General features: G+C 41.6%; 1 protein-coding gene and 1 non-coding gene across 2 annotated transcripts; one reads left to right on the top strand and one right to left on the bottom strand.

Moving 5' to 3' along the window:
* The first annotated feature begins 1,412 nt into the window (after window positions 1-1,412).
* On the top strand, window positions 1,413-1,484 carry TRNAH-GUG. The gene has a single exon. It is a non-coding gene; the product is annotated as a tRNA-His (tRNA).
* A 15,702-nt stretch (window positions 1,485-17,186) lies between these two features.
* Window positions 17,187-18,131, bottom strand: LOC122919737 (olfactory receptor 6C3-like). The gene has a single exon (XM_044268922.1). It carries the CDS (start codon window positions 18,129-18,131, stop codon window positions 17,187-17,189), a length of 945 nt encoding a protein of 314 aa, XP_044124857.1.
* Window positions 18,132-19,212: the final 1,081 nt, after the last annotated feature.

Below are 19,212 nucleotides of genomic sequence, written 5' to 3'. Positions count from 1 at the left end.
ATTAAGGTTATTGGCAGGTCTAGTTGTATAAACATATAAGCTATGTTAGCAACCTAGGACAGGTCTTAGCTGGCAAGCTACATTCCTTCCCGACAAATTTAGGCTAGAGCTACATGGCGACATGTGTTGCATGACAATAAGGGTACAACTACAGATGTAGCAGTGTTAACATTCAAACTCTTAGCTCAATTTTCTTAACTCATTGCGTTATCTTGAAACAAAAGCCTTTGAAAAGCAATTGAAGATGTTTACTTAAAGGGTTTCTACCATCAGATTTACTGTTATGTAGCTGACTGACATTAGCGATGTACGCATGCGCAGTGAGTGAAGACCGCGCTCCTGGTGCCGAATACAGAATTGAATGGCGCAGGCGCGGGGTTTCCTCAACGATGCATGGAACTTGGACATCAATCAAGAGGAGCGGGTCGGGCAGAACGGAGGACCTGGGCGGGATAAAGGGTGAGTAGACCGAGCCTCTAGGTGCTGAATCTACGCCCACATAGCACCTAGAGGCTCATTAGCATATTGTAAAAGTGTGTATTTTAGCAAAACGGCTGCAGGAACAAATGTAAAAAACACACTGTTATGTAGTGCTGACATTAGCACATTGCTAATGTCAGTCAGCTACATAACAGTAATTCTGATGGTAGAAACTCTTTAACGCATTTAGTTTAGCTAACACGTCTCATAAAGCATGTGTTTTAACCCTACTACATCTGTACATTGCAACATGTGTCGTCTGATATTCATGTCGCACCAGTGCCTTGCGACATTTATTGTAATGATGGTCTATAGTGCCATACTGTGACATGCGACATGCTGCGACTGCGATGTGACAGTTGCACAAAAATCTAACTTGGATGGATTTTTTGCAACTGTAATGTCCCAGTATGTCGCATGTCACAGTGCGACGCCATAGACCATCATTATAATAAATGTCGCACAACACATGTTGCCGTGGAGCCCTAGCCTTAGAGCTAAGGTGTTAAGTCAAATCTCTGATAGTAAGGTAAACTAAACTGTTACCTGTTTCCATCGGCAGGTGGTCAAATTTTGATGACAGTTCTGAATGAAAAAATAAAAATGCATAAAATCAATAAAAACTGGTATAAAAACAGAAAATAGTTTAAAAACTTTTGTGAAATTATAATTTTTTTCTTTTGATATTTTTAGTATTTGCATTTTTCTATGTGAAATTTGAAGGTACGGTACTTACTCCTGTTTGAAGTTCTAGCAAATTATTGCACAGGATCTTAAGGTATTTAATGGCTAAGCTATGTCGGTTGCAGACAACTGTAATAGGATATGATATTATAGGTTCAGCCCTTAGAGTTTACACACCTAGTAGTTTTTGAACATCAAAGGGTTTTCCTCAAGTGACCCGAACCGTGACATGTGGTGTTAGAGCATCAGCCGTGATCGTATAGTGGTTAGTACTCTGTGTTGTGGCCGCAGCAACCCCGGTTCGAATCCGGGTCACGGCAAGATTTTTTTTTTCTTAATGATAATTTGTTTTCGATATTTAGTTTGATTATTCATATAGCATTATTTTCACATTCTTCCTCATCATGCATTTAGTTTAATAATATATAATATATATTTACAGAATTGATGATGCCCTATTCTAAGTACTACTGATTGATGTTATTTATGAAACATATTGTTAATTATGATATCAAAATAGCAAATAGCATTAGAATTTTTTTTTATGTTAGGGTTTCATCACTGTTGAGGCAACATCTAATTACTTTTTATTGCTATATATATATATATATATATATATATATATTATATATAGAAATGAGCGAATCGAAGATGACAAAGTGGAATTCGATCCAAATTTCTGGAAAAATTAAATTCGTACCGAATCAGAATTTCCTCACGCTTTGTGGTAACAAATCGCATTTTTTCCAAAAATGGCTGCTGCACGTGTAAGGACATGGAGAAAGGAAATCTGGGAAGGTGGGATCACCCAGACTTAAATGCATCAGCAGCCAGCCAGCCCTGTTATGTCACAGCCCTATAAATACAGCGGCCATCTTAGATTCTGCCATTTACCAGTGTACTTAGTGCAGGAAGAGACGTAAGAAGGCACTAGGGACACACAGCAATTGGAAAAACCTCATTGTAAAAAGAAAAACAAAAAAAACGATTTATAAGTGCAGAGAAAGGATAGGGAGGAATCACTTCACAGCATCTTAGTGCAGGGAGAGATGTCAGAAGGCGCTAGGGACAGTGCTAGAAACGCAATTTACAAGTGCAGGAAAAGATTTTTTGAGGATCCAAATAGCCATTATACAGTCATGTGAAAAAATTAGGACACCCTTTGAAAGCATGTGGTTTTTTGTAACATTTTTAATAAAAGGTTATTTCATCTCCGTTTCAACAATACAGAGAGATTAAAGTAATCCGACTAAACAAAGAAAACTGAAGAAAAGTCTTTTCAAGATCTTCTGTAAATGTCATTCTACAAAAATGCCTATTCTAACTGAGGAAAAAGATAGGACACCCTTGCCCCTAATAGCGAGTGTTACCTCCTTTGGCTGAAATAACTGCAGTGAGACGGTTCTTGTAGCCATCTACCAGTCTTCGACATCGGTCTGAGGAAATTTTACCCCACTCCTCAATGCAGAACTTTTTCAGCTGTGAGATGTTTGAGGGGTTTCTTGCACGTACAGCCCTTTTCAAGTCACCCCACAGCATCTCAATGGGATTCAAATCTGGACTTTGACTTGGCCATTCCAGGACTCTCCATTTCTTCTTTTTCAGCCAATCTTTGGTTGATTTACTAGTATGTTTTGGGTCATTGTCATGTTGCATGGTCCAGTTCCGCTTCAGCTTTAATTTTCTAACTGATGGTCTCACATGTTCTTCAAGCACCTTCTGATACACAGTAGAATTCATCGTGGATTCTATGATGGTGAGCTGACCAGGTCCTGCTGCAGCAAAGCAGCCCCAAACCATGACACTTCCACCTCCATGCTTCACAGTTGGTATGAGGTTCTTTTCTTGGAATGCTGTGTTTGGTTTACGCCAAACATGTCCTCTGCTGTTGTGTCCAAATAATTCAATTTTGGACTCATCTGTCCAAAGAACATTATTCCAGAAGTCCTGGTCTTTGTCAACTTTATCTCTGGCAAATGTCAGTCTGGCCTCGATGTTTCTCTTGGAAAGCAAAGGTTTCCTCCTTGCACACCTCCCATGCAAGTTAAACTTGTACAGTCTCTTTCTGATTGTAGAGGCATGTACTTCTACATCAACAGTAGCCAGAGCCTGCTGTAGTTCTCGAGATGACACTTTAGGGTTTTTGGAGACCTCTTTTAGCATCTTGCGGTCTGCTCTTGGGGTGAACTTGCTGGGGCGACCAGTCCTGGGCATGTTGGCAGTTGTTTTGAAAGCCCTCCACTTGTAGACTATCTTCCGGACAGTGGAATGGCTTCAAAATCTTTTGAGATCTTTTTAAATCCCTTCCCAGACTCATAGGCTGCTACAATCTTTTTTCTGAAGTCCTCTGACAGCTCTTTTGCTCTCACCATGGTGCTCACTCTCACTTCAACAGTCAGGAGCACACCAAACTAAATGTCTGAGGTTTAAATAGGGCAAGCCTCATTCAACATGCAGAGTAACGATCTACTAATTATGTGCACCTGGTGTGATATACCTGTGTGAGATCTGAGCCAATTTAAGAGGGAATACATGTGAGGGTGTCCTATCTTTTTCCTCAGTTAGAATAGGCATTTTTGTAGAATGACATTTACAGAAGATCTTGAAAAGACTTTTCTTCAGTTTTCTTTGTTTAGTTGGATTACTTTAATCTCTCTGTATTGTTGAAACGGAGATGAAATAACCTTTTATTAAAAATGTTACAAAAAACCACATGCTTTCAAAGGGTGTCCTAATTTTTTCACATGACTGTACAGCTCTGTCATTTCAGCAATTTGTTCTTGCTATTGGGGTGCAAGTGCTATATTGAAAAGACTTTAGTAGCCTATTTTAGTACAAAAGGAAAAATATACACGCACTTCACTGTTGCAGTTATTTGTCGCGAAAGCGTTTAGCGGCCTATTTCAGTACAGAAAAAAATATCTACACATTTCACTTTTACAGTTACTTGCGCTGAAAGCGTTTAGTGTCCTATTTCAGTACTAAAAGAGAAATATATACGCAGTTCACTTTTGCGGTTATTTGCACTAAAAGTGTTTATTGTCCTATTTCAGTGCAAAAAGAGAACTATATACGCAGTTCACTTTTGCAGTTATTTACGAAAAAAAGCATTTACTGGCCAATATCAGTACAAAAAGAAATATATGCGCAGTTCACTTTTGCAGTTATTTGCACTAAAAGCGTTGACTGGCCTATTTCAGAACGAAAAGAGAAAAATATACGCAGTTCACTTTTGAAATTATTAGCACTAAAAGCATTTACTGGACTGTTTCTGTGCAAAAAGAGAAATGTATACACAGTTCACTTTTGCAGTTATTTGCACTAAAAGCATTCACTGGCCTGTTTCTGTGCAAGAAGAGAAATATATACGTAGTTCACTTTTGCAGTTATTTGCACTAAAAGCGTTGACTGGCCTATTTCTGTGCAAAAAGAGAAATATATACGCAGTTCACTTTTGCAGTTATTTGCACTAAAAGCATTTACTGGCCTATTTCTGTATAAAAAGAGAAATATATACGCAGTTCACCTTTGCAGTTATTTACGAAAAAAGCGTTTACTGGCATACTGTACATCAGTACAAAATGAGAAATATATACGCAGTTCCCTTTTGCAGTTATTTGCACTAAAAGTGTTGACTGGCCTATTTCTGGGCAAAAAGAGAAATATATAAGCAGTTCACTCTTACAGTTATTTGCGCTGAAAGCGTTTACTGGCCTGTATTAGTACAAAAAGAGAAATATATGCACAGTTCACTTTTGCAGTTATTTGCACTAAAAGAGTTTACTGGCCTATTTCTGTGCAAAAAGAAAAATATATGCGCAGTTCACTTTTGCAGTTATTTGCACTAAAAGCATTTACTGGCCTATTTTAGTGAAAAGAGAAATATATACGCAGTTCACTTTTGCAGTTATTTGCGCTGAAAGCGTTTAGTGTCGTATTTCAGTACTACAAGAGAAATATATATGCATTTCACTTTTGCGGTTATTTGCACTAAAAGCATTTACTGGCCTATTTCAGTGCAAAAAGAGAAATATATACGCAGTTCACTTTTGCAGTTACAGTGATACCTCGGTTCACAAACTTAATTCGTGAACTGACTCTGGTCGCGAACCGAGGCACATTTTCCCTTAGGGTTCAATGTAAATCCGGTTAATCCGTGCTGACCTTTTTTTGGGGGTTTTTGAAGCACAAAAATTTGAAACAAATTACAATACACATTGTCACTTGCATTTCCACTTTGCACATTGTCACCTGCATTGCTGTTCTTGTCACCTTCATTGCTGCTCCGCACTTTCTTCTTTCCACTATGCTTCTTGGGAGCCATATTGGGTGTCCAGTGAACTGTACAATACAGTAAGTACAGTACAGTACTGTATGTGCTAAAAAGCACACCAAAAATAAAAAAAATCACTTAAAATGTTTGCAGAGTACTCACAGTACTTCTTAATGTGTCTCTTCTTCTCTCCACGGTCTTCCTACAGGAAGTCACGACCATGTGACAGCCTGGAAATAGCATTTAAATGCCCGCGGCTCCTGTTCGTGAACCGAGGCGGAGTTCGTGAACCGGAGCATATTTTTATGAACTTTTGTTCGTGAACCGAGTTGTTCGTGAACAGAAGCGTTCGTGAACCGAGGTATCACTGTATTTATGAAAAAAATAGTTTACTGGCGTATATCAGTAGAAAAAGAGAAATATATGCAGAGTTCACTTTTGCAGTTATTTGCACTAAAAGCATTTACTGGACTGTTTCTGTGCAAAAAGAGAAATGTATACGCAGTTCACTTTTGCAGTTATTTGCACTAAAAATGTTGACTGGCCTATTTCTGTGCAAAAAGAGAAATATATACGCAATTCACCTTTGCAGTTATTTAAGAAAAAAGCGTTTACTGGCATACTGTATATCAGTAGAAAATGAGAAATATATTTGCAGTTCACTTTTGCAGTTATTTGCACTAAAAGCGTTTACTGGCCTATTTCTGTGGAAAAAGAGAAATATATACAAAGTTCACTTTTGCAGTTATTTGCGCTGAAAGCGATTACTGGCCTATTTCAGTACAAAAAGAGAAATATATACGCATATCACTTTTGCAGTTACTTGCACTAAAAGCATTTACTGGCCTGTTTCTGTGCAAAAAGAGAAATATATACGAAGTTCACTTTTGCAGTTATTTGCGCTGAAAGCGTTTAGTGTCATATTTCAGTACAAAATATAAATATATAAGCAGTTCACTTTTGCAGTTATTTATGAAAAAAGCGTTTACTGGCCTATATCAGTACAAAAAGAGAATTATATGCGCGGTTCACTTTTGCAGTTATTTGCACTAAAACCGTTTAATGGCCTATTTTAGTGAAAAAAATATATATATGCAGTTCACTTTTGCAGTTATTTGCGCTGAAAGCGTTTACTGGCCTATTTCTGTACAAAAAGAGAAATATATGCGCATTTGACTATTGCAGTTATTTGCACTAAAAGCGTTTACTGGCATATTTCTGTGCAAAAAGATAAATATATACGCAGTTCACTTTTGCAGTTATTTGCACTAAAAGCATTTATTGTCCTAGTTAAGTGCAAAAGGAAGAATCTATACGCAGTTCACTTTTGCAGTTATTTGCGCTGAAAGCGTTTAGTGTCGTATTTCAGTACTACAAGAGAAATACTGTATATACACAGTTCACTTTTGAGGTTATTTGCACTAAAAGCGTTTATTGTCCTATTTCAGTGCAAAAACAGAAATAAATACTCAATTCACTTTTGCAGTTATTTATGAAAAAAGCGTTTACTGGCCTATATCAGTACAAAAAGAGAATTATATGCGCGGTTCACTTTTGCAGTTATTTGCACTAAAACCGTTTAATGGCCTATTTTAGTGCAAAAAAATAATAATATATATGCAGTTCACTTTTGCAGTTATTTGCGCTGAAAGCGTTTAGTTTCCTATTTCAGTAGTACAAGAGAAATATATACACAGTTCACTTTTGCAGTTATTTGCACTAAAAGCGTTTACTGGCCTATTTCTGTGCAAAAATAAAAAATATATGCAAAGTTCACTTTTGCAGTTATTTGCACAAAAAGCATTTACTGGCCTATTTCAGTGAAAAAAGAGAAATATATACTCAGTTCACTTGTGCAGTTATTTGCGCTGAAAGCGTTTAGTGTCGTATTTCAGTACTACAAGAGAAATATATATGCATTTCACTTTTGCGGTTATTTGCACTAAAAGTATTTACTGTCCTATTTCAGTGCAAAAAGAGAAATATATACGTATTTCACCTTTGCAGTTATTTACGAAAAAAATCATTTACTGGCCTATTTCTGTACAAAAAGAGAAATACATATGCAGTTCACCTTTGCAATTATTTACGAAAAAAGCATTTACTGGCCTATTTCTGTACAAAAAGAGAAATACATATGCAGTTCACCTTTGCAATTATTTACTAAAAAAGCATTTACTGGCATACTGTTTATCAGTACAAAAAGAGAAATATATACGCAGTTCACTTTTGCAGTTATTTGCGCTGAAAGTGTTTACTGGCCTATTTCAGTACTACAAGAGAAATATATACTGTGTTAAGGTGAACAGAAAAGTGTATGGTAAAGTCCTGGAAGGGGTTTATATCCCACCTAGCTTCCTCAACTGGGTGAGGTAAACAAAATCCAGAAGGTTAAAATGGTCTCAGCAATGTGTAGGTTGCTAAGACAATTTTGTTAAGTTTATGGGCTGGATTTTATTGGACTGGGAGAATGTAGGATTGGTAAAGGGACCTTCCCAGTCCCCCCCATTCCAAGACAGGTTTTCCCCTAGCCTGAGGGATCCCCAGCTTAAGCCATCTGGGATAGTCAAGGGGAAATAAAGCACAGTCCAGGTTGTCAGTCTGAGAAGAGTTACGCCTGGAGAAAGTCTGGGAAGATGGCTGCGCTGCTGGCTAGAGTAGCCGAATTCTCTGTGTGACCTGTGTTCAATAGGTGAGATAGGATCTTCACTGTATTAGCTAGAGCCCAGACAGGCAGGTGTTTATTTTTGTTTAGTTTACGTTTTTGTGGTGCTGAACCTTCACCTTACCCAGTGAATTTTAACTGGGATTGCCTGTATTGCCGGAGTGTTATAAATAAAGCAACGGTTGGACTTTAACCCTGTGGTCTGCAAGAGAATCTGTCATCGCCGCCCTGCCTGAGAGTGTAACCCCTTACAATTAGTGAAGGATGCGCGCAGGCGTCCCTGCAAAAAAATGGCAATGGCGTGACAGTTGATGATATAGTGTCCAGGGTGAAAGCTGCTGCAGCGTTACAAATTCCCTCGAAAAAAAATGGAGGAAGTGATAAAGCAGCTGGTGCAGGCTAACATAAGGCATGAACAGGCCATGGCACAGCAACACGAAACAAATCGTTTGCTGATGGAGCATATTGCTGCAATAAGAGAGACCGCTGTAACTCCAGCCCCACAAGTTGTGGTAAGCCCCCCAAGAGACTTTGAATGTGAGGAGGGCTGTGCAGCGGGCCTTGCAAAAACTGACACTTGATGATGATATTGAGGCCTACCTGACCATATTTGAGAGGGTGGTGGAAAGAGAAAAGCTGCCAATAGCAGAGTGGGCAGAGGTCCTTGCGGCCTTTTTGTCCGGCGAACCACAAAAGGCCTACTATGACCTCAGGGAGCAGGATGTCCGGGACTATGTCAAGTTAAATTAGAGATCCTGGCTCGTTTGGGCGTTACACTGGCGGTTCGTGCCCGGAGGGCACCATGGACAAGCCTGCCCGATCTCAGATGTTTGACCTCCTCCATATTGCACGGAAGTTGCTGGAACCTGAGTCTTCTACACCGGACCAGATCGTGGAGAAAGTAGTGGTGGATCAATACTTCAGAGCCCTCCCGGCGGAGCTGCAATGGTGGGTCGGACATGGAGACCCTAAAACTGCGGATCAGCTTGTAAACTTGGTGGAAAGATTCCTGGCGACTGAAGACTTCCTCTGTGATATCTCTACCGCACCAACACCTCCCCGGAGTACCCTAAAGTGTCATCTGTGGGTAAGAGAGTTCTGGCTGTTGGGGGTGTGTGGAAGGGTGCAAGAGGGAATAAGGCTCTAGAGGTTGGGCATCGGCATAAGGCTGAGTTTCCTAGGCAGTTCGGACCCGGAGAGTTCTTCTCACCTAGGGGACCCGGGGCACCCCAGTGCTGGAGGTGCCATGAGTGGGGACACATTGCTGCTTATTTCCCTCTGACCTAATAGCCCATGGAGTGTGTTGGGAGCTGGAGACAGTCGCTGTATGCGGTGCCAGTGTGTGCAGCCTCCCCAGGACTAGAGACTGAGCCACAGATGTGTACCCTGGTGATAAATAACTGCTCTGTCAGGGCTCTGTTGGACTCCGGTAGTCTGGTCACCTTAGTGCATGCCAGCTTCATGGCTGGGAATTATGTGCCGGACAAAAGAGTAAATGTGCAGTGCATCCTATGAAGTCGACGTCATAAAAAGACTTATGCATGATATGATATTAGGCTGGGATTTCCCCTTGTTTTGGAAGTTGTGGGAGAAGAAAAACACTCCTGCAGAATCTGTGCTTTCTCCTTTAAATAATCATTGCTATGAGTGGCCCATTGAATCCAATGGTTTAAAGCAGGCATCCTCAAACTGCGGCCCTCCAGCTGTTGTAAAACTACAACTCCCACAATTCCCTGCTGTAGGCTGATACCTGTAGGCTGTTCGGGCATGCTGGGAGTTGTAGTTTTGCAACAGCTGGAGGGCCGCAGTTTGAGGATGCCTGGTTTAAAGGAAGAGACTATTGAAAACAATAGTGCCGATAAAGTGCAAAATGAAGATGTCATGTTAACCGAAATGTCTAGTGAAAATATAGGGTTATGTGACGTACCTGATAATGACACTTTTCCATTGCAGGTGTTATGTTAGCTGGCGAAGATGAAGCTTCCCCAGCTGGGGAAAATGTGTTGGACTTAGGGGTGTCTCGGGGTAACTTTGGTACAGAGCAATTGAGAGACCCCACTCTTGTGAGTGCTCACGAAAATGATACCGTGATAGATGGTGTACCACAGGTACCAGAAGCTGACCAGAAATTTCCGCATTTTGCCATGAATGGAAACCTGTTGCATCGCACATAACCACGTACTTGAAAGGTCATGAAAGAGTTGTGCAATCACCCAGATACGTACCTCGGTGTATCACCCACAGACAGATGGATTAGTCGAGAGGTTTAACAAGACCCTGAAACAGATGTTAAAAAAAGTGGTAGAAAAGGATAGTCGGGACTGGGACTGCCTCCTAACCCCTTACAATACGCAGTTCACTTTTGCAGTTATTTGCACTAAAAGCGTTTACTGGCCTATTTCAGTGCAAAAAGAGAAATATATACGCAGTTCACTTTTGCTGTTATTTTTACGAAAAAAGCGTTTACTGGCCTACTGTATATCAGTACAAAAAGAGAAATATATATACGCAGTTAACTTTTGCAGTTATTTGCTCTAAAAGCGTTGACTGGCCTATATCAGTACAAAAAGAGAAATATATACGCAGTTCACTTTTGCAGCTATTTGCACTAAAAGCGTTTACTGGCCTATTTCTGTGCAAAAAGAGAAATATATACGAAGTTCACTTTTGCAGTTATTTGCGCTAAAAGGTTTAGTGGCCTATTTCAGTACAGAAACAAAAATATATACGCACTTCACTGTTGCAGTTATTTGTGGAGAAAGCGTTTAGTGGCCTATTTCAGTACAAAAAGAAATATATATTCATCGCTGTTAGGGGTGTTTTAATTAGCTTTTAGTTTATTTAGTTCACCTAAAAGTATGTCAGACAGAGAAGTGCCAGGCCATGCACAGAGGTGTGGCAAAGATCTAAATGTTTCTGGCTCAGGCAAAAGTCGCAGCAGAGTAAGAAGGCGTGACAGCAGGAGTCGAAGCGGGAGGCCTGAGCTCCCAGTGTCATCTAGCGGTCGTGTCTTGACCAGCAACCCAGCGGTTCTTGATTGGTTAACTCGGTCATCCACTTCATCCCAAGTGACATCAGACGAGGGTTCGTCAGACACAACCTTTAGTTGGCATGGCCCGGGAGCAGGCCTTGTGCCCTCATCTGTCTAGTATTGTATGCTGTGGGCTCAGCTCCACTATACAGCAAAGACGAGCAACAAGAGGACAGTCAGCAGCTACTGCCCAGACAAGATCTGGAGGAGACATCCGCTGCTTCCTTCGCTAGGCGGGCAAGTAGTGATGAGGAGATCAGTCTACCTGCCTGGGAAGTAGTGGTGCAGGGGTTCACGGAGGCAGTCGTGGTAGCAGTCAGTCAGTGTGGACTTTTGGGTGGAAAATCACCTACTTGGCGGTGTGGCAGTTTTTTGTCAAGCCACTGTAGAATATGTGGGCAGCAGGTGAAACGTGGCCAGGGTGCTAATGTTGGCACCATGGCCCTGCGTCAACATATGCAGTGTCACGATAAAGTGGCCTGGGAGAACCGTGGCTCCGATGTGGTGGTCCAGCCTTTTGCAGCAACAGCTGCATCACCCAGTGGTACGCACCCAGTTTCAGGCAGTCAATGCTCCACCACCTCAGCCGAAGGGAGCTGTCTGTCATTCCCATCTTCTGTTGGTCCAGATGCTCCTGCTCCTACTCCTCGTCAGCCGAGGTGCAGAATCCCAAGCTGTAATTTCTTTGTGAAAAAGGCAGTACCAGCCCTGCACAAATATGTAGAACAGAAGGTGAGCCAGTCCTTGAGCCTGTCAGTGTCTGCCAAAGTACACGGCAGCGCCGACGTGTGGAGCTGTAACTACAGTCAGGTACAATACTTGTCTTTTACGGCCCACTGGGTAAATGTTGTTCCTGCACAGCCACACCAGCAACTTGGCCAGGTCACACCACTTCTGCCTCCACGTTGTCACACCGTTGGTCCTGCGACAATGTCCGCCTCTGCATCCTCATCCTCCACCATGTCCTCACCCTCCACTGCAGGGACAAGTCACTGTGCTCTTTCAGCATACCACATGGGTAGGGCACGGCGGTGTCACGCTGTTCTGCACCTCGTTTGCCTGGGAGAACGGAGTCACACAGGGGAGGAACTGCTTTGTGTCCTCCATCAAGAAATTGAATTCTGGCTTTCTCCGCAACAACTCAAAATCGTAACCATGGTGAACCAACAGGAAGAAAATAGAGTCGGTGCTGCGCCAAGGAGGGCTGAGCCATGCTCCCTGCAGGGCACACGTGTTCTGGTTGTCAAGCAGTTCCTGATAGTCTTCCACCCTTCTGCAAGACATCCTAAAAATATCCAGGAAACTTTGCATGCACTTCAGCCACTCCTACACAGCAAAGCACACCCTCCTTTATCTGCAGCGGCAATGCAGCGGCGACGTTTCCACCTGTTGGAATTCCACCCTCCATATGTTGGACCAATTATACAAACAGAGAAAGGCCATAAAAGATTTCTTGATGATCCAAGCAGACAGGAGTACTCCCCTGTGTAACTTCGATGTCAGCCAGTGGCAGCTCATGCGTGACACCTGCCGTTTGCTCAGGCCCTTTGAGGAGGCCACGTTATTTGTCAGTCGCCAGGACTATGGGATGAACAATGTCAAACAAAAGTTGAGGAGCAGTACCCACGAACCTTATCGACCACACCGGAATGCACCAGCCCAACCACGACCGCAGATCCTTAGCAGTCCACAGATCAGCAATCAAAAAACAGTCACGGCAGCATCTCCAGTTTAATCTTTATTCTTTGTACTTTAAAAGAATGTGTACACAAACAAGCCAAGCAGCAACATTTCGGCTACATGGTAGCCTTTATCAAGCTTGATAAAGGCTACCATGTAGCCGAAACGTTGCTGCTTGGCTTGTTTGTGTACACATTCTTTTAAAGTACAAAGAATAAAGATGAAACTGGAGATGCTGCCGTGACCATTTTTTGATATAGGATGAACAATGTCATTCCACTGCTTCATGTCCTGGAACATATGCTGGTAAATCTGGCTGGTCAGGGGACTGGAGACGTGGAGCCTAGATCTCATGGCCACATGATCCCTGTGGGGGCTGAACTGGAGGAGGAGGAGGAGGAGGACATTGGAGCACAAGCAATGTGTAGCGAAATGGGTGGTTTTTCTACACAGGTGACAGGAGAAGAGGAGAAGGAGCAGCCAGAGGAGCTACAGGGCGATGAGAAAGACGACACAGAGGACCCAGACACACCGTGGCAGTATGCAGTGGAGATGGAGGCAGGGAGTCCCTCCGAGTCACTTGCACAAATGGCCCGATGCATGCTCACTTTCTTACATAGTGACAGACGAATTGTCACCATTCAGCAGAGGGATGACTTATGGCTCTCCACCTTGTTGGACCCTCGCTACTGGTCCAAAATGGGAGCCCTTTTTACACCCGCTGAGAGGGAGGACAAACTGAACTACTATAGAGACATCCTATGTTGTGAGTTGGCCGCTGCCAATCTGCACCATCATCCATCCTCTCGCAGGTCTGACTGGGGGGTGTCCCTCTGTGCTCACCTTCCTCTGCCATGGCTGCTGTGGCAGGGTGGGGGGGGGGGTAGGAGCAGTTCCAGCTCCATCAGCAGCAACTTGAGTCTAGAGTCGCTGATGAGCAGCTTTCTTCACCCGCCTAGTGAAGAAACTACTCACCAGCGTCCAGCCGCAGCAGCTAGACCGGGAGCAGGACCTGAACCAGCAGGTGGTGACATACTTGTACAGTACCCTGCCACCCCAAATTGAAGATCCACTGGACTACTGGGCAGCCAAACTGGATTTTTAGCAGAGTTTGCCCTGGAAATGCTGTTCTGCACGGCCAGTAGTTTGGCATCAGAGCGGGATTTTAGTGCGGCGGGTCCATAGTTACCCCAAGAAGAACTTTGTCAAGATGAATCAGGCATGGATCAGCCAGGATTTTCACCCACCAATGCCCGTTGCATCAGACTAGATCATCCATGGTGCCACACCAACACTTTGACAAAAGAAACCGTTTTCTTCTGGCTACCTGCCTCAGCTACTATTCTGATGCTGCCATCTGCATGATGCCATAGATCTGATGCCAAGTGCTCCTTCTTTAACTCACCATCTTCAGCTAGTACTCGTATTGCCACCCACCTCCCCACTCTGTCACCGGGTCACTCTGTGGTCTCCTGATGCTGCTGCCACCTCCACACTATGTAACCTTGCCACTCTGTGGTCTCCTGATGCTCCTGTCACCTCCACACTATATCACATTGCCACTCTTTGGTCTCCTTGTCAAGCAACTTAAGGAGGGAGGAATCATGACTGACTTCAGATGGAAAAAAATTACGAATATTTTAAAAACCGAATATATAGCACTATATCGAATATAGTGCTATATATTCGTTTTTTAGAATATTCGTCATTGACGAATATTCTAAAACACTAATATTTAGCACTATATAGAATATATACGTTTTTTTGAATATTCGTCTTTTTTTTTCAATCTGTACAGTTGTTCCACTTCGGCATACTCCTCCCCGACAAGCGTCCCCGTCATCATGGGAACGCCTGGGGGGTTAGAATATATCATCGGATCTGAGTTTTCACAATCTGTCAGGAGGAGTATGCCGAAGTGGAACAACTGTACTGATTGAAAAAATAAAAATGAAAAAATGGCAAATATTCGCTATTACGAATATATAGCATTGTATTTGAAATATTCGCAAATTCTCGAAGTTTCGATATTCGAGATAAAAATTCGCTGTTTGAATATTCACGCTCAACACTACTGCACAAGTAATGACACTACTCACTACTCCTCACTACTCCTCACTACTATGTCATAGGGCCACTCTGTGGACTTCTCATGCTGTTCCCACCCTCCCCACTTCATGACTGGGCCACTATTTTTGATATCGGCCTGGCTAATATCATTTATTTGATCCCTATTCTGATCTGTCAGAAGGAAGGGAAATTGAGACGCACACAGATCCTGTCTGTGTAGCAGCTGTAAGGCCTGTATGGTCCCATCAGAATTTGCTTGTGATTTGGTAGCCAAAAGCAAGAGTGGGTACAAAACACAGAAGATATTCAAATATTCCATCTCTGTTTTGGATCCACTCCTGTTTTTTTTCGCATTAGCAATACTGATGGATTACTGACCAAATGCTGACCGAATGAAGGCAGATGCTCAACAGACAGGATCCGTTTTTTTGGGGGTTATTGTTCTGACCGATCAGAGGAAGGGCAAAATAATCAGTGACGTCAACACAAACTTACTGCTGACCCCCTCTCCACTCTGTCGGGGGGCTCTACTTGTATAAGCGTTTAATAGAACAGGTTCTGTAGACATCTATCTGGAATCGGCTGACGACGGTGTAAAAGGAGTGAGCTTCTTCTTGGCGCTAACATCGACCTGTAAGGCTGAGTTCATACTTGAGTTATTTGGTCAGTTTTGGCCCCGTGACTGCCCAAATAAGTGAAGTGTGCAGTGATTCTAAGAGCGACGCTTGTCATCTGTATGTCATATGGACTCACAGTATTGTTTTACTACCACTGCAGACTCCCTATGCGTGTTACTGCAAGGCACAGTGTTCTTCACCACTATAAAGGCTCTCTGTAGCCAGGAAATAGCTGTTTTTTTAACACGATTCGCTGCAAATAAATTCGGTTCGAACCAAATTTTTCCGAAATATTTGGCGAACCGGCTGAATCGAATTTTTTTAAAAATTCACTCTCCTCTACACATAATATATACTACTAAATGAAAGCCACGCTTCTTCCGGAAAAAAAACAAACTCATGGAGATACATACAATTCCCACAAAGATATAACGTACTAAATAAAAGCTTACCAAAACTGCTAATTTTACTTTGTTCATTAAGGCACAGAATACACATGACGGGATGGGGATAAGTGTGCAATTTCTATGATTTAAGTGAAGTTTGTTGTATATAATATATCTACCTATCTGTATTTAAAGAAAAAAAAAGAATAAAACATTCATTCCATTATCTGGAATAGTCATACCTTATATTGATTGCGTTACTTTATTGATGGTTTAAGTTGTCTTGTCAGCCCCCTGTCCATCAGATTTGGCATCCCTCTACATGGACAATCTCGGTGCAACAAGAACCAATCCAGCTTTTCCTGATGAAGATCAAGTACCCGTGCAGATGAAATTAAGTTCTGCAGTGCACATACCCTATAAACAACCTCTAGGTAAGGTGGGCTACTTTATCATATGTTGTGTGTAATGTGCTTCTTCTGTGTAGGTTCAGATTCATCTACCCATCTTTAAACTGTGTGATCAAATAAACCTACAAGAAACAATGGTGCAAATAACCAAAGCAGAAACATTCATAAAGTATAAAAATAAATTTCCTTTATTAAATGCAATTAAAAATACATACTGTATATGGAAGTTAAAAAAATTGGAGGAATCCACATAACAGTAGGGAAAGAAATTCATGTGAGGGACAAACTCAATGCAGACAAGTAAACACAAATGGACATATATAGGCTAAAGTAGGGGATCAGATGTAGACGCATCTAAAAATGGCCTAAAATACAATGAAGTGCATAAAATGCTAATACAGTGCACCAATGGTGAATGTGACGCAAAAACGTCCACCAGGGGAAGTTCCCTGACGAAGCTATTGGTGAAATGTGTTGCATGAGTGAGGGCTTCTCATGCAGACTACCTACTCTTTTTTCCCACTAAGCCATCTTATGTGGCCTGTATTGTTGGGACATGGTTGGGCATAGTTAATGATGGACACTTTTGCGTCACATTCGCCATTAGAGTACTGAACTGGAATTTTATGCAATTCATTGTATTGTAGTCCGTTTTTGGATGCGTCTACATCTGATCCCCCCTATATATGTCCAGCATTTGCACTTTATACTATGTGTTTACTTGTCTGCATTGAGTTTGTTCCTCAGATGAATTTCTTTCCCTACTGTTGTGTGGATTCCTCCAATCTTTAAACTTCCACATATGTATTTTCAATTGCATTCAATAAAGGATTACATTGCTTCTTGTAGGTTTATTAGTATTTTTGGGTGCGCCCTTGTGATAGGTCTAGTTATAGATAGGTTGTCTGTGTCATAAAATAGTGGATTTTTCTTTGAATAGCTGACTTCACATCTTTATTTTTCAAGCTGTAGATAACTGGATTTAGCATGGGAACTATGGCTGTGTTGAACAAAGCCAAAATTTTATTGGACTTGAAGGTGCGAATCGGAGTCAAATACTGAAAGACAAGACTAGAGTAATGAAGGCCGACAACTGTAAGGTGGGAGGAACAGGTATAGAAGGCTTTCGATCTCCCACTTCTAGACTGTATTCTTATTATGGCAATTATAATGAACACATAAGAGATGAAGGTAAGAAGAAATGGAGTGAAGGTTGACAGAAGGACCCCCTCGGTGAATATCAGAAATTGTAAAATGGACGTGTCACTACAGGAAAGATCAATCAACGGCATGATGTCACAGAAGAAATGGTTAATGACATGAGACGTGTAACAACTAAACCTTGCTAGAATAACCATGGGAGGTAATATCTGTAAAAGACTAATTGCCCAACAGAATGACGCTAAAGATGCACAGAATCTCTTGTTCATGACAGTCGTATAATGCAAGGGGTTACAGATGGCGACGTAGCGATCATAGCTCATTGCTGTTAGTAGTATCAACTCATTTCCAGAGAGCCAGGAAAAAATACACACCTGTGCCATACATTCAGTGAAAGAAACAGTATTATTGTTCATTACAAACATGGAGAGGACCTTATGTAGAGTAACTGTGATGGAAGATAAGTCTAAAACAGAAAGGTTACACAAGAAGAAATACATGGGAGTGTGGAGCACTGAGTCCAAGAACACCAAGAGAAGAATGGTCAAGTTTCCACCGAATGTGATTAGATAAATAAGAAGAACGAAGAAGAAGATCAAAGCTTGAAGTTCTGGAATATCTGAAATTCCTTTAAGAATGAAGTAAAGCACCATTGTCTGATTTTTTGGATCCATAGACATAGGAGACAAGTTGGGGCTCACAGAAGCTTCTCAGTCATAGACAACTTGGGAGCCAAAGTTCAACACATTGTGATGACCTGTGTTCTATAGATAAATACAACCAAGTGCAGCAGAAACTGAGATATAGGCCTATACACTGTCTTAAATAAATTAATCACAGAAACACTGATTAGTAAAGCACTAATGCCAATTTTAATTACAGACATTTCTGTTATATATAGAAGTCTTACAGTCTCGAGATGAGCTTCATAACAAGTTCCCAACAGATTGGGTCCATTGTGACTAGTTATATGATTATTATTTGCAATTTGTCCCTCCTGAATTTGGCCATTATTTTGGTATTCACTATTCTGGGGATTTGTACTGATATAACAATAAAATTATGGCTCTCCTAGACACAGAAAATAAAGAACAAAGTGGTGGTCAAAATGAGGTTTTCCAAGTAAAAGCATATAAAAATGAACTGAATGTGGAGCTTCCAGACTACAGCAGGCCAATAAAAGTGGTTGAAGGCTATGAGGGAATTCACCATTAGTGATGGACGAACATCTGCCGGGACGGTTCGCGAACGCGATCAAATGTTCGCGAACCGCAAGTTTGCGGCGGGTCCCATTCATTTTAATGGCAGGCGAACCTGAAAAACCTTCAGCTCATATTTGCAGCCAAGAAATAATTACTAGAAGTGCACAAATAGTCCCACAACATGGACAGTGACACCAGATGTATTATTTGAAATTGCGATCTCCATTTATAATTTTTTTCAATGCGAAATATCGGCAATACAATTTCCACGTACACGCATGCACAAATGCACTATACATATCCAAATGCACTATAAAGAAAGTATATTGGTACATAACACTCCGCTTCAATCCGTTTTTTTGGGGGGCGACCAGTAGAAATTATTTGTTCCAATAACGCTTGTCGCAGCAGAACCGCACACAACTGCCGCACAATACAAATGCACTATAATATACTGTCTAACATAGAAAGTATATTATAACATTGTACAAGGAAGGCAATCCATTAGAATATACATAAAGATAAAACGTAACCTATAATAATGTTACTATGA

This window comes from Bufo gargarizans, chromosome 9 (assembly GCF_014858855.1).
Source record: "Bufo gargarizans isolate SCDJY-AF-19 chromosome 9, ASM1485885v1, whole genome shotgun sequence".
Taxonomy (NCBI): Eukaryota; Metazoa; Chordata; class Amphibia; order Anura; family Bufonidae; genus Bufo; species Bufo gargarizans.
Note: the sequence above shows the minus strand (reverse complement) of the source record. Positions and strands in the feature narration are given on the sequence as shown.

Bases quoted from the DNA above. Each gene is read 5' to 3' on its own strand.
- LOC122919737 (XM_044268922.1), bottom strand. From the start codon at position 18,131: ATGGATCCAAAAAATCAGACAATGGTGCTTTACTTCATTCTTAAAGGA.